The 27575-nt window shown below is 33.4% G+C and overlaps 1 protein-coding gene across 7 annotated transcripts; it reads left to right on the plus strand.

Annotated features, from left to right (window-relative positions):
• Positions 1 to 88: 88 nt before the first annotated feature.
• Positions 89 to 21643, plus strand: LOC148599627 (A disintegrin and metalloproteinase with thrombospondin motifs 1-like). Of its 7 annotated transcripts, XM_088557039.1 has the most exons (19): positions 91 to 272; positions 6618 to 6826; positions 7188 to 7265; positions 7543 to 7690; positions 8078 to 8186; positions 9105 to 9198; positions 9435 to 9512; positions 10015 to 10169; positions 10657 to 10694; positions 11006 to 11111; positions 12202 to 12366; positions 12552 to 12696; positions 13513 to 13629; positions 14445 to 14496; positions 15193 to 16824; positions 17333 to 17406; positions 18848 to 18880; positions 20309 to 20438; positions 21350 to 21643. In XM_088557039.1, exons 1-15 carry the CDS (start codon positions 182 to 184, stop codon positions 15393 to 15395), a joined length of 1788 nt encoding a protein of 595 aa, XP_088413165.1. In that variant the 5' UTR covers positions 91 to 181; the 3' UTR covers positions 15396 to 16824; positions 17333 to 17406; positions 18848 to 18880; positions 20309 to 20438; positions 21350 to 21643. The 7 variants fall into 7 exon arrangements, with proteins under 7 accessions (XP_088413166.1, XP_088413165.1, XP_088413163.1 ...); XM_088557037.1 differs by having other exon boundaries at positions 17333 to 18880; XM_088557035.1 differs by having other exon boundaries at positions 18301 to 20438.
• The last annotated feature ends 5932 nt before the right edge of the window (positions 21644 to 27575 follow it).

Below are 27575 nucleotides of genomic sequence, written 5' to 3' on the forward strand. Positions count from 1 at the left end.
GAACTATTTTTAAGCACACCGACCTGTAACGTTTGCAAATATGTATTACACCGATCATGCATTACTTATACCTTTTATCAAATAATCATTTAAATTGACGTAAATACGACCCAGCACATACTAATAGTGTATTAAAAATTCAGATAAAGGCATGTAAGGGTGGTTTGAAGCACAATTGAGGATGTTTAACTTAGTTTTTGGATTTTTGCTTTTATCAGGGGATATTTCTTGTTTTATTAGAATTCCAAAAAACGTTGAATTCCAGAACAAAGGTATGTGGAAAACGTTAGGTTTGTTTTGTCTTTTATGGTATAATGGATGAAAATAATTATTTTCAAAAGTTTCCCTTTTGAAAAGGACAAAAAGTATTAAATATCTCGTATACATACACAGGCAAACGTGCCACACACGAAAATCATATGGTTAGCATCATATGATTATCATATAGATCGAGCACCATATGATAATCATATGATGCGCTTTACATATGATAATCGCATGATTATCATATGATAATTATATATTTTCACAAACATATGACTGTCATATGTTTTCCAGCCAAAATTAACATATGAGAATTATGATAATCATATGACTATCACATGTTAGATATCATATGATTTTCATATGATTACCATATGATTATCATATGATTCGAGCACCATATGATTATTATATATGGTGCATTTGGCTGTGTACATGTATCATACATTGAATCAAATAGCTTTTTCATTACTTGAACTGCTAATAGGTGACAAAGAATGTAAATCTTTGCATCGTAGAGACTTGAAGACACCGTATATAATGTCTTCCTTCGAAAACATGCGAAAGTATCAATATTCATTTCGGACTTATATCTTGGATTTCAATTTCATTACTGATCAGAAGAAATATCAATTCGAAGTCAAACGTTATATTCAGTCCGTAATTCTTCTTTTGTACCGTATATTTTACTATATGAGTTATTAAGGGAACCATGATTATAGCGGAATCAAAAAAATGCAATAAAGAGATAAAGATAAGATAGAGACACACACAGCAAAGAACACGAAATTATCAGAATAACACGTACGAAATAAAAGTAAATGAGCAACACAGACTCCACTTATAACTAGAATCATGGAACAGGTTCACCTCCACTTTTCCTAGAAACACCAACCGGCATAAAATGTCAAGCCCGGGGAAAACAAAATAGGAAAGGAAATCTATGACGCAGTAAAAAAATCGGTTCTCATTGTGTAAATATAAATAAAATATTAATAATAAACTACTGCGTATATGCAATAGTTACATATGTAACGGGTATTCTTATAGAAAGAAAGTTCCCAAGAGACTATGGTACATGCAATGCCTGAAATGTTTACTATGAGTCGAGAAGCTAACGCCGGCAAATATAGATTTTGAAGGTTATATCAATCCCCGTGTTAAATCAATTTAATTTAGTGGTTTCTTGAAGAGGGTTGGCAAAGTCTTACCTAAATGGAGTACCTATATTTATCTTATTTATTAATTACTTGGGATAATTTGAAAGCTATCTAAAAGTCCTGTATCATATAAAAGCTTTATTGAACTATGGTATTTCAACAAATTGGCAAGGACAGGTGTAATATAATAACATCTGAGCAATTATGTTGTATAAATCGTAATTAAAATTAATGCCAACATTGTGAGTTTTACAGTATTGAATTGTTGTGAATAAGTACTTAATTACATACTGAATCCTGTTTTCTAGGGGAGGAGTAATATCTTTAATATGAGTTTTTCATGCTCTCGTGATATTGAAAAGTGAATGAGCTTCCGCCTGCTACCACATTTGAGACGTTTTCGAGTCTCATAGAACGTTTTTTATTGAAAATTTAATTTTTAGCAATTTTGGTAGACATACACTATGAAAATCGCCACAAGAGAATAAAAGAAGTATAAATTGTGATAGTGCAGTGCAAAGAAGAAAATATCGTATAAGCCATTATTTACTTACGCATCAAGACTCTAGGGGTTTTGACCTTGAATAATATGTCAATCTAAACATTTTATGTGGTTCTGTAGTGGTACACAGTTTGAATATAACTCAACAACCGAGTGTTTAGTCAGCACTTTTCTATTTGCTGAAAGCAGCGATTTGATGAAAAAAAATGTTTTTTTTTCCATCAAAAAGGTAACAAACACGGCCAAACAGTACAAATATGCATCAGTTTATTCCCTGGCGACCAATTGATTCTTAAATGAGGGGTCTGAAGGTACCTAGAATTGATATTTGAGTTGGTAAATGTTCGAGAATGCACCGGGAGGGGGAGTTCTCGACCTGCTTTCGTTTGCTCTCCGCTAATTTTGCCTAGCATCTTTAAAATTAGTACTTTAACGTGTAATGGTTCTGCTTAAGAAACAAGCAGGGTGGGGGAAAATGGGGGGGGGGTATCCACTATATCTTAAGATAATCAGTGAAACTGCAAAAATACATTTTTAGGTCCTTAAAACATCTTTTCCTTAAATCTGCTACTTATCATAAAATATTTTTCACTTGTTGTTGTGTATCAGATTTGGCTGGAAATTTTCCCGTACTTTTTTCTGCAGTAGAACATAATCAAGTTTCAATTTTTATACCTCCAGTGGACTACTTTTATTTGCATTTATATTTTATACTTATATGGAGGCCTATAGAAAGATTTTCAATATAAACATTTGGGATTGAGAAATGCATGAATCAGCCATTATAAGCTCCTTCCTGGTTTTTAGGCAGAACTCTTTTTAATAATTCAGCAATTGGTCATGCAGAACGAAATTTAACAAACTACTACAAGCAAACATGTCTCCTTATGATATCATTGTTTGAATTCAAAGCAGAAAGTTCGATTCTTTAAAAAAATTATGCAACACCGCGTCTTTAAAGTTGTAAACTAATTTAAACAGGTGATTCCTCTAAAGATTATGTAATATTATATTGTTGGAAACATATTTAGTATTTGTCGTTTTAAGAATAGAGTTAATGGTTATTTAGTTTAATGTTGATGAAGGTTGTAGTATTATTTTTATAGATCACTGAGCCCGTAAATTAAATTTATAAATTATACCTTTAGGCATTAAAGGATTGAGTACGCTAGGAGCCATTTTTGTCCCCTCTTTAAATGAGTTGATCATACATCATGTACATACAAAGCACATTTTTCAGGACAAAAACAATCATGTTCATGGTACCCTAGAAACGCTTTTAGTCCTGTATCCCAAAATAGCCGAGGGACTTAGATTAACAATAACAAGTCTCCTATGTTTTTTAGTCTGAATGGCCAGTACTTGTCATATTATGTAAACATTCTTCCATATTTTTATCACATGTGTATCTTATCACTACAGTAACCAAATAAATGCGTAGCAACCTACGTTTTCATAGCAATCGTACAGTCATAATGTGTTTTTATCCTATGGTTTACCAATAATATCAGTATTTAGTAAAATATGTTTATCGTAAATAATTTATTGAGTTCAATATATAACTTTATTTTAAAGACACAACGTTTGGTTTCATGTTGGGATTTTACTGAAGTTTATACCATATCGAATTTGACATAGCTTCTACAAAATAAAACCATTGGACATTGTGATGTTTGCCTTCAGACGATGCTAGTTGATCTTGTGCCATAAATAAAATACAATGTAAACACTTTCACGTTTGTGTGATTATTCAAGGTCAAAACCCCTAGAGTCTTGATGCGTAAGTAAATAATGGCTTATACGATATTTTCTTCTTTGCACTGCACTATCACAATTTATACTTCTTTTAATCTCTTGTGGCGATTTTCATAGTGAATATCTACCAAAATTGCTAAAAATTAAATTTTCAATAAAAAACGTTCTATGAGACTCGAAAACGTCTCAAATGTCGTAGCAGGCGGTAGCTAATCACTTTTCAATATCACGAAAGCATGAAAAACTCATTTTAAAGATATTACTCCTCCCCTAGAAAACAGGATTCAGTATGTAATTAAGTACTTATTCACAACAATTCAACACTGTAAAACTCACAATGTTGGCATTAATTTTAATTACGACTTAATCAACATAATTGCTCAGATGTTATTATATTACGCCTGTCCTTGCCAATTTGTTGAAATACCATAGTTCAATCAAGCTTTTATATGATACAGGAAGCATATATACCTTAAATAAGCGTCAAGGTTATTAATTACAGCGATTTTCAGTTTTAATACACTTATATTCGTGCATAAATATTACGCATGAACACATTCCTGTTACCACAAGAGGCCCATTGTAAACAAGTTTTCGACTGATCCTGGGAAACAATGAGGATAAATAGCATATGAAGTTTATCCATATGTGTTTATTTGTGTTCTCGGAAGGTTATAAAACACAGTAGATTCAATATGTTTATTGGGTAGTTCAATTTGAATTTTCACTCCCAACATGGTTATGGTTTATACGATGAACAATAATGTAAGATTAGCTCAGTGTTTAATTGTTGCTCAATGACATTTATTTACGGTGTATCAAGAAATAAAACTACATGTCAAATATCACGCAACGCCTCCGTGACATTGTGCCACGATAATATTTTGTCTGTGATATAGGAATCTAAATATATTTACTTTATATATTTTACAAACTATATTTGTTTTTCCTAATTCTAAAGTTGTGAGACTTTCCCTAACTTACTATGTTGAGTCATTAATATAGACATCATCATCTGAATGGAAGATGACATTATGAGTTGAAGGCATTTTATATTAACCACAAAGTGAGAACACATTTTTAAGTCATTACCAACGCATGTATTGGAACAAAATGTGGCATCACTGCCTACAAATGTCTAACAGTTATGTTAATCAATGTGATTAAGTTTTGCTAATTTCATTCCCCAATCGGACCATCACTATCAGTGTCCGTTTGGAAAAGTGTCTTATCCTTGGCATTAAAGATTGACTCGGTATATTATACGTTTCAATATATCTTGCTATCATCTACTGTAACCAAGATACCAAATAAAGTTTTGACCTATATGGAAACAACATCCGACAACTCTTGAAACAATCTTCAGGTACAATACCAGCCTCTAAATTCGTATTAACTGAATTTGATCTATAAGCTATAATCTGTAGAAGAAGAATGCCTACATAAAGTTTACTAAAATCATTACATATTGGAGCATATAGCAGTCAGAAATATGACTTTCTAGGTATCTCGAAAGCTGTATCTGACGAACATCTATTGTAACACCCCGAATTTTCGGATAGGATTATTGTCTTCCACACCCCGTGCAGGTCCAGGTGTCAAATGAACAGGCCTGCAGCAGCACTTAGCTTGTCGTAAAAGGCGACTAAATAGTGCTCAGAAACTTAGCTGGGGGCTAGGCGCTCTGCCCACAGAGCAAGTGGTATGTGTGCCCCAGGTGGTGGAATGGGGTACCCCTGGCATGTTACATGCTGGGATTGTCAGGCCATAATACGGAAAACCTGACCGCAAACCATACTGGTGCACCATGTTGGGAAAGATGCCACGTTGCTCGCACGTTAAAGAACCCTGCTGTGGTATTCCTTAGGAGTAGGAACCTTTGCGCTCCGCCACAGGAGGCTAAATTGCCCGACCCTACTCATCCCTCCCTTTTTCTTGTGGTAATCAAAATTTGTCAACTCATTTATCCTTGTGTCCCATCCCATTTTTCATTTCATCATCATTTCATGTTCATTTTGTTATCCACTTCATGTTCATTGCCTGAATATAGCTGAAATATTGCTGCTCGGGCGTTTAATCCCAACAATAAGAAAAATTATCTTCCACAATTGAATAACATGTTCATGGTGCCTTGCTTTTTGCAACATTTTTTACCTAATTTACCGAATTAAATTGATGAAGGTGCACGGATGCAATTGGTAAAAACAGCAACTTTTCTAACGAAATCCATGAAAAAAAGGTACAAAAGTTTGAAACCACTTTTTATAGAGAACCGTTTGATCCGATGAATAGCACTTTCTACTACCTACTTCAATTTTGTTATTGAATGGGAATAATTTGCAGTATGCTCAATTACCCATGAAGGAAGAGTATTGCCCGAGGCGAAGTCGAGGAGGGTGTGTTCTTTTCATTGTATGGTGATCTAGTATATCACCCTCAATTTCAGACAGTATGTGTTATTTTATACTGAATATCATAAGGTTCATGTTAGAAAAATGCTTGAAACGATATGATGCACCGTTCTTTAATAGAAGCATAAACAAACTCATACCTATTTGCACAAATTATGTATCTCCTCTATGACCATATTCACAAAATAACTGATAGTTTCTCATTTACAATAACTAATCGTCCTGAGTTTTTTTTTTTATTTCGGCGAAAGTATGAAAACAATCGACAACGGAACGGAAATGATAAAAACAATTTTCGGTTCGAGCTAATGGCATTCAAATCGGAAGTGTGGTATTCATAATCAGGGTGGTATATACAAGTATAACACTCTCCAAAACCTCTCAGGAAGGGTGGTATACTTCGAGTAAGGGTGGTATACCATAATAATTAATATTTGCGAACCAATGAACAAACCTCGGAATTGATGAAAGTATAATATATCGGATTAACCTACTTCCGTTCCCAAAAATACAGTTAAATTTCAGATGTTACAAATGTTAAGATCTCACAAGGATCAAGGACTAAGAGGTCCATCGGGAGACTATCACATCCTGATTGGTACAGTTTAGACCTTGATGTGGAAGGATCCAATGTACATCTTCACCTATTTAGGAATGATGATGTGATGACAGATATACCAATATTGAAATTAGAAGAGGATGGTATCACTGAAATATACTCGGAAGATCAAGAGGTAGTCTGAGATTTTTTTACTATATGTAATAAGATCTAATTTTAAAATAAAGCGAATATGGTTCAAACGACCGGTGATCTGAACTTTGTTTGACTTCATTCCGCAAAAATTAAGTTATCATTAGTAATGGTAGAAAGAATAACCAAGGGAACCGAGATTCTAGTGAAAATAAAAAAAATGCAATCCAAAGCCAAAAACCAGACATGGATAACAGACAAACACAACAGAGGACATAACATATCAAAGCTAATACATGCAAGGTAACAAAAGTAAATGAGCAACTCGGACTTTACTTAAACATGGGTGCATGAAAATAAAACAATATTTGGTGGAATGTTTATTATGCTGTTTCCCTATGTAGGAGTCTGTCTTTTATCAAGATGCGGTCAATGGTGCTTTTGTTGTTGTACAGTATAACAGAACTCAATCACAACATGTGGTAACTATCAGTACTATCAATTATTATTCGGTTAAAGCAAAGACGATGTGGTGTTTCCGCTAATCATTTAGGGATACGGTTTGAGGTAAATGTAGAATGGTGAAAAAAGTATAGGAATAAATCTGTTCGGAAAATGAAAATTGTCACAAATGTTTGTTAATCAAGATAGTTTTATAAACGACCCATTTTCAGTTTGCTATTGACTGATACAAGTATCTTTTTCAACTAAATGACAATATATCTTTGATGGCATGGCTTTCATTCTTCTTTGTTTCAGTTTGGGATTTTCCACCTGAATGAAAATAATTACATCCTTCAAAAAGATGCAAGGAACCCTATACCGATGTATAGTGGCGTGAATCAGTTTGAGGTTGTGAAAGAAAATCAAATTAACTTCAAACTGGCTGATTTTCTTCAAACTTCAGGTAAACTCTTGATCAATATTTTAAACTTTAAATTTTTTAATATTACAACAAAATGAAAGATGCAACAAATGATGAGGGGTACCATTTTTACGATATAAAGCAAAATAACATCCACGCACAAAAGGTGTGAACATTAATGAAGAACGCTACCATAGTTATATTAGACTCAAATTTGAAATGTTATGAAGTACTTTAGTTTTTCTAACCATGATGACCCGGGATAATTATCTATTTTTGTACAACTATTTTTTTCTATTCTTGCGCACAGTCTATTGGACTATTATATCAATTTTTCTTTTAAATGTTCACAAAAGTGTATATCATGTTTAAAAAAAATGATTGTATCTTAAAATTGTCGTTATGTTTGATATGTTTCTTTGTTAAAAGAAGAGACTATGATACACCAAACAAACCAAGGACACCATAGAGAAAAAAGAGCCATTGATTCAAATCAAGTAGAACTTTTTATTGTATGTGACTATTCGGTGTATAAATTGTAAGTATATCTTTAATTGAGGCTCACTTCCTGAATGGTACAAAGCTTCTCATTTACACTATGTGACACTCCTCTGTTTCCCACTGTCACTATTCCGTATTGTCCCCATCCCACATCCCATTAGAAAATCTCTTTACACCATAAAATCACAGTTGATTTTTACTTATATATTAAAAGATAATCAACTTATAAATTATATTGTTATTTTTTTTCTCAAATATTTGATCTATTGTCTTTGAGTTACGTGACCTAAACCCTGTCATCGATTCCTGGACAAAGGTCATCGAAGAAGGATATCCATTTTCTTCCGTCTTGGGCTAGGTTGTCAATCTGACGCCATGTCTTGCCCTGTTGTTTTCCTGTTGTTCTGCTGATCGTCTCCATGAGTTTTTAGAGAGTAATCAAGGGAACCAAGATTGTAGCGGTAATCAAAAGAATGCAATCCAGGAACAAAGACCAGACATGGAAAACAGACATACACAACAAAGAACATAAAGTAACTAAAATCCTACATACAATGTGACAAAAGCAAATGAGCAACTCGGACTCTACTAAAAACTGGGAGCATGGACCAGGTGCACCGGTAGGGTAAGTATATAAAGTGAGGACCATACAGGAATATAGATACTTCAATAATTCTTTTAAATCTGTTATTATACAGAAGTTCAAAGGGATAAAATTTGCGTGAATTCATATTATCCTTGAATCGTGTTTGTTCTATTTTGTCCGTATACGTTACACAGCTGCTCATAGTGAAACCTTTATTTACAATTATGAATTCGCATGTGTTTTTTCTTACGCTATTATTGAAACAGTTTTGTTACTTATTTGAGTTCTGCTGTTTCAAGCATACGTCCTATGTGTTTAATTCCATGTTTTTGTAACTTGTTACATTTGTGGTAATTGTATTTCCCATAGTTGGTATGACCAAAGTGACAAAACAACAGCTTCACAAAAAGATACAGACGCCGATTTGTCTGTCAGACAATACTACGCCTTTCTCGTTAACGGTGTAAGTATTTAAATTTATTTCAGAATATCAAACGATGATGCAAAGATCAAAACAAAGTTTAATAATACTGTTAAAATACTTTTATCAGTGTGTACCGATTTCTGTGGCTAAAGAAGGACACATCAATTCGTAGATTTTTTAATTTGTGCATCGACTTCCAAGACATTTAAATTAATGTAAAGTTTCCTTTTCACAGGAAAAAAATCGTTAACATCTTATTTAATTTTACTTTACAGATGGATGCAATGTATAAAAACATACAAACAACGTCATATTCTATCAGTATTTTGTTCGCTGGTATTTTAATAGTAAAGGTATAGTATGTATAACAAGGCTTCAAACCTTAGCGATGCACCTGGTCCACACTCCCATATTTTAGTTGAGGCCGAGTTGCTCATTTACATTTGTTTCTTGTATGTGTTGTTTTGGTTATATTATATTATTTGTTGTATATGTCTGTTTTCCGTGTCTAGACTTTATTCCTGGATGCATTCTTATGATTTCTTGGTTAACTCGATTACTCTTCCAAAGATATCTAAAGTATCTACAAGTCGTTAAACAATATATAGCGATTAATGTTTGCGCTTATGTCTTTCTGGTATTCAGCCACATAACGTTGAATGCAATCTAGTGCATATGAAATAATTTACAATAATGTGCTGTCAAATAAACAAACTTGTCGGCGATGGTTAGGATCAGCTATTCCTATCGGGACACTTAGATATACCGACAATCACTCTAAGATCGTTTGAAAGGGGCGTAATTATGGAAAACCTTTGAACTAACCTTTGAAAATATAAAAATACCTTTCATCAGCTTGTAGACAACTCAACATGGACTGAAAACACACGGAATACCAGTATTTCACCTCACACAGTGAATGCAGAGCTAGCTATCTCCCATTTTAATCTTTGGATAAATACGTACTCTGGAAGCTTACCAAATTTTGACCACGCCATGCTGTTCACAAGGTAACCTGATATGTATAGAAAAAAGTGTGGTCAATTCTGAAATGTTTATGCTACGTATGAAATGTGACTAGTAACATCCCCTTGATCCTATGGCAAATAATACAGATATAAAATCGTGTTCTTGGATGACTAGAGAATGTTCTCGATTGGATCTCTGCGGAGGTCGGTTTTGTAGCTTAATCAGTTCTTACATCGATGGGAAGCCTTTGAAGCTTTTCACTGTATTATGAATTAAAAACATAGAAAGATAGAAAAATGAAATCATTACAGTGTCTCATAATGCATTGGTGTCTCGTTAGAATATTATTTCAAAACTTTAATCGAAAAACATTTGGAACTGATACATTCGGGCAGAATTGTTATTGAAAAGGTATGACGAACGTGGATGTCGATTTTCATGTAATGGTAATTTTATGCACTTTAGATGTGATCTATTTTGACCAATTTAAAAATCTTTCGTGAATAACAAAGACATGTATATAAATAGGTATGATCTGGAATGGAAAGGTTCTACTGAACCCCAAGGTATGTATTTACGTAGTTGATGGGTCAAGTTTAAGCACAATTGATTCTTAAGTTTGATTTAGTGTATTAAAATGAAATCAAGAAAAAAGATATCCCAATATATAAACTTTATATATCCAATACTCTTTTTTAACATCATTTGAATTCCACATTTATAGCGTCATGTTCTTGAAGGGTGTTGCGTGTAAAAGAGGACAGATAGGTGAAAACGTTCGCTTTAAATCACAGAAACGGCTGGATACTGGTTGTCTTTTGTTATGCTTTGAACATACAAAAAATGTGCATGTTTTTTTTTTCTTGATAACTTACAGGACTTGTATTTACTAATTCAATATGTGGTACATCAAGCCAGTCAATCGTTGAAGATAAATTTAACTTTATCATCATAACAGTTGCATCCCATTTGCTCGGACACAGGTAAGTTACTACGTATTAATTAATGATGATTAACGTCAAAAGCGAGAATTAATAAAGAGTACAGAATAGAAACTTTACATTATATCGATTTAACAAATCTATGTTGTCGTCTGTTATGCTTGAGGCGTGTTGTCTGAACAATTTGTCTAATTCGATGCAAGGTACTTTTAATGATTTAAATGATACTAAATGCATCACTTGATTTCGTTCCCATTATAGTAAATGTAAATATTACTTACTACGAAAGCAATGCTTTACATAACTCCTGCTTAACAGTAATCGGAATATTCCGTTTTGTTTCCGCCCTTCCTTCTGCCTGTTAACCTGGCTTAAGATATCCCAAACCGTTGAATGGAAGCAATGTGTCAATCCACCCTTCCATCCAACCATCACCTGTCTTAAGTAATGGCAAAATAATATCGGAGTTAGTTTTGGGACAATTCAAACAATTCAAAATATGTCAAAATACAAATACAATGTAAAAAGCATGAATCTGAAAACATCCACATAGGTATTCCAATTTGTCTGCTGGAGCATGTCAACACGAAATTCTAACACTTCTTTACAACATCAAACGCGGAACTCATCAGTCTTAGGCAGCAGGTGGAAGAATTTGTCGGGAATTGACCGGTCAGATTCTAAACTTAGAGTTTCACAGAATGAACAAAATACCATTACTTTGTTTCGCTTCGCTCCAAAATTCTTGACAGCGCGTATGACTACAATATCAGCAAAAATTTCGAAAAGAAATTCTCCTTTCTGCATCGATTTATTTTTAGCGTGGTGGAAATGGTCGAGTATTTCTGATTGACTGCAGAGATTATCGGAAAAAAACAAAGCAGGGTCCGCTCAAATAGTCAAACCATCACGTCTTGAAATACATGTAGTATTTGCCACAGGATGTTAAACCACACATAAGTTCATTTTCTATTGTAAATAAGGTACATGTACTCGGATATCTTATATTGTGATAAAATAGTCTTAGCTTTTTCAAGACAGTATTATAATTTGAAGCACATGGACAATCTTATATCTCTATAAATTCAAAGTCATGTAACAAAACTTTAAATTAAGTTGATGTTTCTTAAAGTCTGAATGCCTTACATGACGGAGATGGAAATAACTGTTCAGCAAGTGATGCCTACATAATGGCACCATCATTCGAACCTCAAGAAGGGAAAACCGCTACTCATCCATGGATATTTTCCAATTGTTCTACGGACTACTTCACAACGAAAATTGATGAACTTGATGGGTAATATATATATAAATCAATTATCTACTTTTGGTAATATAAATTAACTACCTACGGGTTTTCGTTTCATCATTGTTTTACAACTTGCTAGCAATTTAATGTTCTACTATTTAACAACTCGCGTGCAAAAGCAACCATCGTTTTTATTGTGGCCTAAGTACACTTATTATGGAGCTTTTTTATAGGAGTAATACAAACTGCATGAAGACTTTGGGATCTGGTTTTGACCCAACAGCTCTGACGCCTTACGATCAAAATCTCCTCGGTCTGAAGTATGACGTCGACTCACAATGTAAGATGGTGTATGGAGAAGAATCCTACTTTTGCAGAGTATGTCTAAATTATTTTTCCTTGTTTCACGTCTATTTTTACGTAATTCATTATTTGAGGGTGTCAAATGTTCTTAAGATTCGACCAGCGGGAAATGGATATGCAATAAACCTTTTCTTTCAAAATAGTACTTTGCTCATGGTACATACATGATCAATTTGTTTGAATGAATACGTGCCATTCCTGGAATGTTAATTGGACAAATTCGAATAATTAGGATTAACGAAAGTAATTATTTGTACGCCAGGCTCGACAAATTTATTTTAAGAGACCTTTTATTTAGAAACCAGGCATTGCCTATGATATGGATGGCACACGGTAAATGTTATACCCCGAAATATTTTATTCTAATGTAATGTTTATATGACCAATGGTGCAAGTATTGTTTTAAAATCAACAATAAATGATTTTACAGTTTCATAAGAAAGCAACAAAATTTGAACAAAATGAAATAGTTTTTTACGTTTTTAAATGAATTTCAATGCTTTCAATGTAATTCATTTCTCTTTAACCATTGCGATTAATCATAAACCAACATTGATTTTAAGAAAGGATGCGATATGAAATTGATGAAAATAATTTGAAAAACAATTTGCCAATCACTGCCTAGTTTTTGAGTGGACGCCTTCTGAAAGGCATTGTGTTTCAAACACATTTGGAATTAAACTTTTTTTTCATTTCGTAAACCAAAGTGTTGATACTTGTACTTACGATAACATGAACGTAACAATAATGGACTAAGTAGAAATAAATATAGTAACTTATAAAGGAGACTGTTTGAGTTTTTGTGTTTTTAATCTTTTAAATTTTTCGTAGTCAATTTATGAAAACAATTACGCCAGCATATGTACTTTGATGTATTGTCGAAAACCTGGAGATACGTCATGTTATCCAACAATTGCAGGGGATGGGACTTTATGTGGTAATAGAAAGGTAAAGTGTTACTCATATTAAAAAGTACAACTATAAAAAAATCTCGTAATTATAATGACAATATGATATGCCTTGGATAAAATGTACTCGCAAAAAGGAAAATATCGTTGTAGAATATCAATGTTTATGTACAGAAATTTAGTTTATGCTTATGACTTTCGTTGTGAAGGGAAATTGACAACAACAAATAACTGCCTGAGTAAGCAATGGAACCAAGATGCTAGCAGAAATCAAATGAATGTAATCCAGAAACGACTAGACAGGGAACGCACACACACACACACACACACACACACACACAAACCAATGAACACTAAATAACCACAATAATACAAAAAAAAAACAAAAGTAAATCCGCAACTAGGACTCCACTAAAAACTACGAGCATGGACTAGCTGCACTCGTAGGATAAGCATCCTCTGCTCTTCTAGAAACACCAGCCGAGTCTCATATAAAATCACATCCGGGTAGATGAAAGTGGGAGGAAACTATGGCACATTGAACAAATCGGTTACGATGGTGCAGATGGATACACCCAAACAATCAACAATTGTCATGATTACAACCATATAACTTCAGTATTGATAACTTCGAACTTGCAGGAATATAACCCTATTCCCGACGCCTAATCGTAATAGTAATGTCCCTATCAACATTGTTGTGAAAATTGTTTTGGAAACATCTGTTTCATTACGGAAACAAATGTTACCGAAGCAAACTATAGTAAATGAAAACCAGACGAGTAGGATAACACATACCTTTTTTACTCCAATATTTTTTCTTATAAAATGACATTAAAAAAAATACACTTTCAGTACTGTGTGTCTGGTGTATGCACTCAGGATAACAATGCCACCGAAGCGAAGGGTATGTCAATTTTTATCTTGCAAAGTGATACAACTTATATCTATTTGAGGTATTTATCAAAGGCTCGACACGTATGACTAACAAGTCGTGATTTATTTTTATGCCCATCACTATTTCAAAACTCATGGTGACATTCAGAACAAAGAAACAATGACACAAAATCAAACTCATCTGAACAAATATTGATTTCATGCCACATTTTGGGGGACCTTATCATGTTGCTAAGATACAAGTATGTTTAACTACGGTAATATGCATGCTTGATGGGTGAACGGTCATAATACAAAACTGACTTGTCTTTGTTTACGACGAGTAATTGAGAGGGCCATTTATGGGTTTGTGTTGTTTTGCAAATATCTATATCTTACTCCAGAATACTCTGTGTCCTTAGATATCTTAGATCTTAATCAAATGATGTTGAGTCGACATAAAATAAAAATGGTGCATGCGCATCAGCCATTATATTTTCAAAATGGATTTAATGATGAGGTACAGTTGTAATTATTGTCTTTTTAGTTTTCTCAGCGTTCACTTTGTCCTATAATTCCAGACAAATTTCGATAAGTTCCCAATTTAAATTGTTAAACCATATATATCTAGTCTATCAATAAACTAACTAACATCTTAAATTTGGCGTGGAGTGCTTTTACAGCAGATAATTGCTCCATTAGTATATGACATTGTATTTAATTTTAGAAGAATGTTTATATGGTGATGATCGAGGCATAGTTCTAAATGAAGGTAACTGGACATGTGCTGAAATAGTTGAACGAGCTCCAAACAAGTGTGAGAGTGTTCACAACAAATGCTGTGCGTCATGTGCATATTACTTTAAAGCAACGACTGAATCACAATCAGAAAAGTTAAACGTATTTGGTAAGTTTTTGCTGTATTTATAAGAATCGTAAATTACCATGATCTTATATGTAAATTTAAATCAACTTTAAATAAGTAGTCTATTCAAAACTGTGTAATTTTATCGATCATATATTTAGAAATATAAATATTTTGAAACACTTCCGTTTCAAAATTGCAAAGAACAACGGAGTTCATCATTTTTGTCCTTTAATGTGTTACCATGAGGATATCTATACACATATAGAAAAGCATACTTCCAAATATTACATAAGACTGCTCTTGCATTAAAAAAATAATAACATTATTCCAAATTTGTTGAGTACAATTCTTGAATATTTCCTATAATGCTTCAATGTTCAATACGGAATTGTCATGTGATTTATAGTGATGTGGAAGAAGTATCATTTCATCATTGCTTAATGTAATATGTATGCTTATTTTATCATGTATTTGCTTATTTAATTAGCTTAGCTTATACGCATGAGTGCATGAGATGTTCTTGATCTTTCTATGATTTGGTTGCTTTATTGTTTTATTTGACTACTATATTTGCAATATCATATTATGGACAGTGTGATATGAACCAGTGATTTACAAAAAAACGCCGTTGAGCTTGGATGTTGTGTGATTTTGTATAATTTTCTGTAAGACCTGATTGGTCGAAAGCGAGGTTGTGACGTTTTTAACGTTGTTATCCCAGCACTTTTGGTGACGTCGAAGAAGGACGATAGTTCGAAGCTAGTATTTTTGCTTTGACAAATCCAATCCCAAGCGATCAAAATATTCTAAATGAATATACATTTAATAAGTCGCGAAGATTGAATATGGCTAAATCTCAGCTCCATTGGCGTCATAACAAGCTCACCGAGGTGCATGTCTTAAGATGTAGAAATTAAACTACTAGAATTGATATTTTGCGAAATTCTACTTTTCGGATAATATCGAATCGTCTTAAATTCTATCGAGAAAGGAATATTCGATTTGATGAGCTAATTCAAAAATAAAACAGCTTATCAAAAAGACATATTTGATAAAAATACTTTTATATAACTTCTTGTACAATGTGCATATTTTATCAGTTTAGGTTAGGTTTGACGAAATTCTGCGGAACACTTTGAAAAAGAAAATTCATTGAATTTATTTCATTTTTAATTTGTATTTTACCACAATCTTGACAACAATTTTGAATTTTTAAGCAACAGAAATGCTCCAAACAAATAATTCACTTAAAACATGCATTTAAATTAGAAATGATGCACATTTCCTTTTTATTTTGCAAATGAACATTTTATATGGGAGAAGAGAAAGCTGTCCCACACCAGACCACTGCTCTTTTCAAGCCATGGCTTTGACAAAGAAAGCCTTACAAAGGACAGGACCAATTCCTAACATTGATTAAAATCCTGCTTACAGTTACGAGAAACACATTGGATATTAAAGTGTGTAGACCACCAAAAACACACCTTAAAGGTAAATTAACAAAACCACCATAGCTAGGGAAGTCGAGTATATTTGAAGGGATATTATTTAATGAGAACAACGAGTTCGATTCGAGTTTGTTCTTTCGTAAATCAAAAAATTACATGATAAGCTAAAGTTAATGATGAAAAAAAAACCGATAGCAAAAGATGAATCAAATTGAAACATATATTGGTTTTCATGCTCTCAGTTTCTAGTGGATTCCGAGTTGCTCATTTGCTTTTGTTACTTTGTATGTATGGTTTTGGCGAATTGTGTTCTTTGTTGTGTGTGTCTGTTTTTCATGTCTGGTCTTTGTCCGTGGATTGCGTTCTTTTGATTGCCCTATAACCTTGGTTCCTTTGATTACTCTTTCATATGTTCAAATATTGAAATCGAAAAAGAATGAGTTCGTAGTCCTTACGAAATAAGAGAGTAACGACGATTGATGATGCATTAAAATATAATATTCACATTTCAATTCAAAACACAATTATATGGCTTCTACTTTCATTTACAGTTCACTGAAATCGACATCAAATGACGACCTTGTAAATATTTGCAAAACGCTTGTGATATTACAGACTTTCTAAGGTATTTTGAAAAAAAAATGTATATCTTGTTTTTAAGATATATGTATTTCGTTAGTTTCGACTTGACGTTAAGTATCTTTATAGATATAATAACACAGCGGAAGCAATTAGGGTGCTATTTGGGGTCCTTGTTCTTGATATTTCATATTGGCGTAACCTAATCAGAGTTGGCATTGATTCGGCCAAATTTCATTATTTTGATAATTTTTGTTAGACTTTAAGAATCAGTGTGTTCTATTTAACGAGAAAACAAGGCAACAACAATAAAACATAATCCAGGAACAATGACTAGGCAAAGGAACAGGGACCCCCCCCCTTTACACACACACATAAAATATATATTAACATAAATAAAATTTCATCTAACATTTAACTAAAAGAGATAGTATAGATCAGATACATCGGCTGGGTAGGTCTCCTCTACTTTTCGCGAAACACAACTGAACGAACCAAGGGTTGATGATGACGACCATGAAACTTTGAATATTGTGACAACATAGCCTTGTTCTAGAAATAAAATATTTAGAAGTCTAGCACGATATTGCCACATATCATATCAAGATAATACGCAGGGTTTATACTGTTGTTTTTAACAGAAGATACGATTCATACTTTGAAAAGACGTGTAGTAAAATGTCATGACTCGACATCCATTTTTTTGGCGATTTAAGATATTGTATAAGAAATAAATGTTTCTCCGTCATGCTTTGCAGTAAATTTAGATTGTAATTGAATTCACATGAATATATATGGTCTAGGACTTGTATCTATGCAAAAAATGTAGCAGTTCATGGGAGTGAAAACAATGCATGAAGCTTCAAAACACAACTTCGTCTATACAGCTGAAACACCGATCAAAGGGTCTTGCTTAAATATGTTCTTTTTATACAAACAGTTAATAAGTCTGTCCAATTAGGGTGCAGAAGTAGGCCAAGAAGTAGCAATTTTTCCTTATGTAAAAACGTGCACGATCACGAATATATATCTTCTTTGATATATTACGGAGATGACTTGGATTTATTAACAAAGTATGTAGAATTTCTGCGCAGTACTGAATACTTTTCTCCAGGTGCCCGTCATTCTTTGAGTGACAAAATATACAGTGCTTAGTAATATAATATAATAATTGAGTAGAGGTTCCAAATTGGCATGCGGAACATTTTGTATAAAGAATTGAAAAATGAAACGTCCTAAAGCTATATTTTTTTTTATAATAATCAATCTAGTATTTTGAAGGTTTTACTAATATTTTAATTTCAATTGAACAGATACGAGAGTAGCACATGTCCTGGTAAGACCGGCTACACTCTTTGACACCTCTGAGTATGGAAATTTCATAGGATGCTGTGGTAGTCCAGCCATAAAATAATGTTTATATGGAATATAACGTAGTTTAAGAATACAATACAAGGCCAGATTATAATAATCGTCTTCTTTTGTAGAGAGACCGAAAAAGCATAGAATATACTTATGAGGTAGCAGTAAAATGAAGCATCAGTATAGTTATTAATACGCCTAATATTTCCTACGTTTACCTCCGATTATCAGCATTAAATTACTACGCCCTGCGTTCTAAAACAATGTATTTTGATTTTTTATTGAAAGACTTACAACATACTTGACAATAAATTTCGACATTGCTACGCGGTATTTGAAAAGTGCTTCACCGTTAATGCTTATTGACATATTTAAAAATTCGTACATATCAAAATTGAAGATACGTGTTTTAAATATTTGTTATTCGATAAATCTTAAAACATTTGATGGTTACTTTTGTATATCATACAGTCTATTAATGAACGTTAGTTATATCCTTGTTTTTTTTATTAGTATCATTCTTTGAAATTGGTTCTTACGTATTTAGTGAAAAAAAAACTTGAAACATTCGTGCAGCATATCGAATAACCATTGTTTAAATGATTAGAATTTGTATTTGCAAACCACTTGCCATAAGTCACTGCAACTTCTGGTAGATAACAGGTCCCGAAATGCATTCATTTGCCCACTAATCGGACGTGCCTGATCCGAATGACACTACTCACCTTTTGAAATCGAAAATTGCAATGTAAAAATAATTCAAACCCTAAAGTGACTGTATTGTCATTCTTGGCATTGATCATATCAGAGTTGCAAACTTAGAATTGGTCTCCTATTTTGATACTTTTGTCCTTTTTTTGTTTTCGTTTTTTTTTTTGTTTGTTTGTTTGTTTTTTTTTTGTACTTCATCAAAATATTATTTTTGCATTTCGATTTTCTAACATTACCTAGTTAAAACATAAGTAGATATAAAAGAAAATCCTGTTAAAGAAAGGCGAAAAAGATTTAAAATGAAAATTATTTGAATCAGTGATATGAAAATCGTTTTCGTCTTTCTAAAATCTAAAATCAATTTCCAGATTTTGACACAAGTTGGAATCAATATAACTTCTTGGTACGCTAGAACATTGGCAGTTCTCTGAATTTGCCAGGTCATTAATGTTTGGAAATGTAGCAGCAATTGTGTTAAAGACTCGCATCTAACAAAGTCATACAATTCAAGCAGGAAATGATAATCGGTTTCGATAATATCGCTGTACACAAAGCAAGTCCTTTCATTCGGTTGTGATCGATCAAAAAGTTCTGTTTTTATCCGTTTTGGCGCAACCCCAGATATAAATAGTGCATATGCTTGATTCATATCATCTATCATTTATTCAAAAGTTTGTTTTCTAATACGGTAACAACCCTCAGATTATGAACGTCAGTGCTACCGTACGAATTGCCGATATTACATTTGTCACACTGCTAGAGAAGTCTATAATTTGCGTTATTGCCTGTCCTGTGACTCCTGAAGTTCGTGTTTGTCCAATTGTCGATTCTTAATACAAGCCACATATATATCTTATATTTTTATGCAATTTCAGGCAATTTAGATTTGTTACGTTTTTTTAAACAAATGCAGATGGATACACCATAACAACCCACGAGTTCATGATGACGACCATAAAACTTCTGTTGTGATATTTTCAATCCTGTAGCAACATAACCCTGAAGGTAGGAAATAAACACTGTGAATACAAACGCATTATGTTGATGTTGCAAATACCAGAATTGTCTTTCTTTTACCACAAAATGTCAATATTTAGAGTCTGTTCGGATGTTTTAGAAGTCTAAGTGAATGGACAAAAATAATTTAGTCGAACATTTTAATAAAATTATAAAAAGTTTATACATCATGCAAAAAGCATGACGCAAGAAACATTCAATGATAACTAATATGAAAATTGAGTCCGAGTTGTTCATTGAATGTTGTTTCTTTTTATCACGCCCTTTTCCGATAATTTTCGAAAAATACAAATATGTTTTCAAACCTAGTCGCAGTAGGCAAATAAAAGTGCGCTTCCAAAATTTATCGCATGCAGTTACGTCACTGATCGGAAAATTCAACACAGTTTACAAACATAGACACAAAGAAAGAAGGCAGAATTTTGGAGTTTATCACAAACAGATTATTACATAATATTAATCGCGTAATTTGTTTTATAATGCCTCGTTCATGCTATCAACATACTAAATTTCTTAGGACTGATTGAACTATGCTATAAAAAAAATTCTATGTGATAATTCTAATTTTAATCCATTTGCATCACGAACATCGTTCTATGACAATCAGTCAGTGACTGAAAGCACCAGTATATTTTCATGGAAAAAAAAATATAAAAATAAACAACTCGATGGACAGTTTAACATATTAAGTTCAAATTTATAATTATTACTTAAATACAATCATATCACAATTTGTTATAATTTGTAGCAATAATTAATGTGAGATTAGTGTGTATATATTATTTCAGTTGCCCTATGTTCTTTGTTGTGTTTGTCGGTTTTCCTTATCTGGTCTTTGTCACTGGATTACATTATTTTGAGTTCCGCTCAAATCTTGGTTCCTCTTTCTGTAATTATAGCAAACAGTGCTCTAAGACAAAAGATATAAAGACCATTACCTTTACTAGAAACGTGACTCAAGACCTCTGGAAAACTTCATTGTGGCAGTCAAACCATTTTGAATATGGAACATGAACACCACGATGTGTTTGGCAATCTATGTGATACCAATAGAACCCCGGGTCAATTTCCACTTATTATAAAGCTTCTCCAGTGTGGTGTGTGGTGTGAGGAAAAAAACACTCTTAGACATTAAAGATAGCGTTTGTAATTATAAGAAGTCTTATGAAAAATTAAAATAAGGAAAACATGTTCTTAATAGTAAAGTGTAACAAATGTTCACAATGAAACATCCAAGTCGCGCGGTAAGTGGTATCAAGAGACGTTTACTGTTCAGTTTAATCAAAAATATAACAAGCGTCCGTAAAATATCAATACCAGTATCATGTACACAATCAAACATATATAACTTACATAAAACATCGAATAATACCCCTCCATTACATCTGGATGGAAAATAACATTATCGAAAATACAAGTAACGTTTTCACAGAGTAAAAAATATCAAAGAGTAAACACATTTGGATATGCAAATATAGTCCTTTATGCTTGGAAGGCTAAACAAAAGAAAACCTAAGAAATATAATATTCCTTTCTCACTCAAGACACAAAACAATTCCTATATTTAGCTGTGCTGCATTTGCATTTCCTGATGTGACCCACGGGCAAAGAGAGAGAACACTTGCACTTTCCACAAACAATGACACAAAGAATGAATAAAGAATTATTGGACGATCATATCTGACCAATTTCGTATATGTGTTTTATCGAGAATAACTGGTGGTTGATTATATCTTGCAGTTTCTTCATACTGTTTTGAAGTGACCTACATTTTACACCTGGTCGTAACGTATCACTGGTCTGAAACGTCACAATCACTTGTTAAATACAGGTCACTTCAGTTAAAACATTTATCCGGAAAACTAATTCGAAGTGAGAAAAACATCTATTTTTGTCATGCAAGATTTTGAAATCTCAGACGCCCTTGGGGAAAATGTAACAGTTTCCTCGGGGGTCTTAGATATTCATATTTTGCACTTGTACAAGTGTTAGATTATCAAGTGCCAGTCCACATGAAATTCAGACACAACTAATAGTAAAGTAATTTATTGTCAAGTGAATGTTATCATCAAACAAACGATGCATTTTTAGTCTACGTATGCTATACTTTCACATAACAATCTTTTCTGCATTCAGATCTGCACTTTTAAGAAAATATACGTATGTCTTCCACTAAAACTAACCAAATGAAACCATATCAAGAACGAAAACTCTTGCAAAGTGCAAATTCAATGTACAATTTATATAATTTTTACCTTAAAAGCACAACATCCAAATGAAAAACTAAGACTGGTGATGTGGTCTGTATCTGATTCTGAATAAGAAATAAAGTAAATTTGGTGGGTTGATAACATGCATGAATCAAATCCTGTCTGATTTTTAGAAAGACTGTTACTTAAAATTTCATCTTATGTATTGGGTTGTAGACATTACTTTTAGTTAAAGTAGATAATTTGAAAAATACACGGGATGAAATAGCCTACTTTTGAAATTGTTCTGAATTGATTTTACAACAAAGAAATGCAAAATGGATTTTAACGACTGGTGCTGTTGTCATTCAAGGTATATTGATGATGATGGATTGATTGATTTATTGTTGGGGTTTAACGTGTCCGAGCAGCAATATTTCAACTATGTTCAGACGATGAATATGAAATGGATGATAAAATGAACATGAAATGATGATGAAATAAGAAAGGGATGAGACACAAGGACAACAGGGTCGACAAATTTAGATTGCCACTAGAAAAAGGAAGGGATGGGTAGGCTCGGGCAACTTAGCCTCCTGTGGTGGAGCGCAAAGGCTCCTACTCCAGTCGAATACCACAGCAGGGTTCATTAACGTGCAAGAAACGTGGCATTTTCCCAACACGGTGCACGTCTATTGTTCGCAGCCAGGTTACCCCAGGATGTAACACGCCAGGGATACCCCATTTCCCCACCTGGGGCACACAATCCAGTTACTCTGTGGGTAGAGCGCCTAGCCCCGGCTAGGTTTCTGAGCACTATTAAGTCGCCTTTTACGACAAGCTTAGCGCTATTGCAGGCATATTCTTTTGACCCCGGACCTGCACGGGGCCGAAAGTTGTCTTTTTTTGATGCAGTGATCTGATTGGCTACTCTATCAGATTGCTCATTTAATCCAGACAAGACGTTTGATGAGCACCTCGGCGGGAGTTTCTAGAAAAGCAGAGGAGTCTGACCCTACCTGTGCACCTTTTGCATGTTCCCAGTTTTCAGTCGAATCCGAGTTGCTCATGTGCTTTTGTAGCTTTGTGTGTATGATTTAAGCTACTTTGTGTTCTTTGTTGTGTATGTCTGTTTTTCATTTCTGGTCTTTGTCCCTTGATTGCATTCTTTTGATTACCGCTATAATCTTTGGTTCCCTTGATTTCTCTTAAACAAGGTACCGCTAGATCGTTAGAAGAATGATCCCATATTTTTTTTCAATCCATGCTGATAGTCACTTTTTTTCTAAGATCTATTTTTGTAATGAGAGGTTTCTGGAATGACATATCAGAAGGCCGAGTTCACATCATGATTATGTTGTGCTGTTATTTGATAAACATTTTCCTGAGGTTTTCTGCCAAATGTGCATGCATGTATCTATGAGGTGCTCTGTTTCGTTTCCATCTTAGCATGCATTATAAGCTTCGTCTTATATGTTTCTGTAAGATATTCATATAGGAGGAAAGTTTTATTCTGACTTTTTTGTACTCATGCATGGTTTTATTTGCACGAATCAGCACTGTCTACTCTTGAAGAAAACATACGTACAATAATCGTCCGGCTTTTATTTTATAATAGGTTTTCATTACACAGAGGTCCTGATCTATATGACCGGTCTTTTGTTCCATTTTCAAGTCAGTTTTCACAATTAAATACTCATTCAACAGTACTTTCACAGTCATCCTTGGTTTATATGAACGGAGTGACACCTGTTGTGTTGCTCAAATTTGTTGGGTTTTTTTTCAATTAAAAGTACTGACATTTAATTTTACATTTAATATTTTGAAGAAGAGGGTAAAGTAAAGATGCAACTTGCTGATAGTAGTGGGGAGAAGATGTTTTCCCAATATTTTTGTTTTATTTGTTGAATTTCACAAAGTGCAACTTTAATTTTGTCCATGATGCTTTACATCACTTAATTCCCTAGTAAGGAATCCCTAAGGATCTGATGGTCTTCATGTTTATTGCCGCTACTTTCAATGTTCAGTCTATTCATATCAGGTTTATTATGTGATCCCCTGTATAGGTACACATGTATAGCAATAAAATCTGATCCTTACAGAAACTGACACTTAAATAGAATGGTCATCAACAGTACAAACTATAAAACACAAGCTCAATTTGGTTTGGGGCTTTCATCAGTTGTATTTTTTTTGCATGTAATGAACATGTTCTTAAGGTAAGTGGTTACATAGTTTTCTTATGATGAATAGTGGATTTGTATTAACAAGATTTAATTCGAATTACTATTCTGTTCATGATTTCTATCATGTAAATTTGCCTTACATGATTTATACACAAGCCGTAATCAAACACAAGATCAATGTTTCAACATTCAAAAGTTAAATTGTTATATGCATTTGATTTTAGACATTTTTCTTATAGCTATCTGATCCGAAAGAAAGAATATCGTTTAGCGGATCCTTTAATCTCAGTTTTCCGCTATAAAGATGACGTATTATCTTTAAACAATCCTAATTTTTGGGATTTGATACATCGCATCTACAACAAAGAACTTGAGATAAAGGATACTACAGACACTGTCAAGTCAGCCTCATGTCTTGACCTACACTTAGAAATCGATGGAAAAGGAAAACCTTTGACTAAACTTTACGACAAACGTGATGACTTTTCATTTCATCTGTACCAAATAATATTTCATAAAAAGCAAAATGCAATTAATTATACACATAATAAATAGAAATTGGATGTATTATATAGACAATAACACTGCAATAAACGGCCGGTATTCAAATTGGAACAAATTGTGCCCCTCTACTCCCTAACACATTCTTTCACTCCTTTCAAGCTGACTATAGCTGATCTGATCCAAAGGAGGCAACATCTTTTAGCCGTATCCTATGATCTCAGTTTCCGCTAAATAGATGAGGTAGTATCATTAAACAATCGTAGTTTCGGGGATTTTATACATTGCATTTACCCCCAAAGAACTTGAACTAAAGGATACTACAGACAGTATCTTGACCTGCACTTATATATCGATGGTAAAAGGAAAACTATTGACAAAAGCTTTCCGTAACTTCGCAGAATTTTACCGCGCTAGACACCTTACAAATAGGCTTTTAAACCAACATTTTGTTGGTACAAGATTGAAGTTATCACTACAAAAGTCATGGTCATGGTTATGGTCGTCATCATAAATAAGTGTATCGTTACGGTGTATCCATCTGAACCATGGGAACATTTTTTGTTGGACGTGTCATAGTTTTTCTTTTCTCTGTCGTCTACCTGGTGCTCAGCAGGTGTTTCTTAAAAAGCAGATGACGCTTATCTTACCTGTGCAGTTGGTCCATGAACCCAGTGTTAGTGAGGCCCGAGTTGCTCATTCACTTTTTTGGCTTTGTACGTATTATTGTTTGTCATTTTATGTTATTTGTTGTGTGGCTGTTTTCCCAGTCCGGACAGTGTCCCTTGATTAAGTTCTGTTGATTTCTGCTAGAATCTTGGTCCTTTTGACTTCTCTTTTATTGTAGCGTTTTCGATGTCATAAAAGAAAATTATATTCAGTCAGTGACTAAATATTGACTGCCCAATAAGAACGGTTGCAGTCAAAATACATTTTTTCTATTTCTCTCTGTTCGATTATAGTTTTGAAAAAGTTCAAAATTTCAAGTACAACGATAATTTGCATGTAACACATCTGCATCAGCGGTCAACCTCTGTTATTGAGTATTACCTCCCCTATATGACTAGATTTATAGATAGATTAAATGATTGCTGTCTGTTTAACGTCCAGTATGTACAAGGACACATATTTGGCGTTTGTTTATGATATTTTGTTCACGCAATAAAAACTGGGAACATAGACCAGATGCACAGGTAGGGTAAGCGTCCTCTGCCTTTCTAGAAAAAGCCGCCGAATTTTAATATAGATAGGAAACCCTATCATTATACCTAGGTAGTAATATCTTCAGCAAAGAAAACAAAAACAAATTCTATGAGTTTAACGTTCATTTGGCATGTTTAATTTAAATAATACAACCATTCCTCTCATGCTACATCATAATACTTTAACTCACTAAAAGACTACAACATGCTGTTTAGGATGCAAATAAGTAAATGGTTAAAATGACGGAAAATGCATGTATAAACGAGACTATTGACACACAACTACTTACTAAGAACGAAGCAGTTAACATGGCGAAACTAATATGCACTCATAAAACGGACAGCACGGCCCTGACGAAATGACAGATCAACTAAGGGACTATAAAAGTGTGAGCACTTCCTGCATTCTGTAAGACCTACGCCGAGCTGCTCATTCAATTCTACTTAAAGTGAAAAGTTATATATGATAGATGTAGTCGTTAGAGTATAAACATACAGAGACGCCAAAGATTACTTTTTTTGTAATTCTCCCGAGATGTTACTTAAAACTTTAAATCAAACAAAAACATCATAGTCAAACATCTTATGATGTATGTATTTAAGTACCTGTTAACATCCAAATTCAGACACTACCATATGGTGAAATGATTTAAGGTGTAGAAAATGCCACCAAACAAACAATACTGTTTCTGTCTTCACGATACATTTATGTATTTACATAACGAAAAACATTTCTGCATTCAGATCTTTACTTCATACATTCAACTCCCAAATACCCTACTGGTATACTGATACACTATTACTTCATGTTCTGTAATTAATTCAATATCACATTACGTAATTAAATGTATGTAAACTAATGCTGTGATCTGTGGGAAACAATGCTATTCTTTAAACTCAAAATGTTTTAGATTGAAAAACAAATTATTTTCGCAAAAAAAAAAAATAATAATAAAAAAAAAAAATTAGGAAAATAAAATGAAATAAAAACGACATGGAGATGCATTGACGACAAACGTTCACATTGGGGCATTGTGTTATGAGTTT

The sequence above is a fragment of the Perna viridis genome, chromosome 13, assembly GCF_037379345.1.
Source record: "Perna viridis isolate PV_CMFRI_1.1 ecotype Kerala chromosome 13, ASM3737934v1, whole genome shotgun sequence".
Lineage (NCBI taxonomy): Eukaryota > Metazoa > Mollusca > Bivalvia > Mytilida > Mytilidae > Perna > Perna viridis.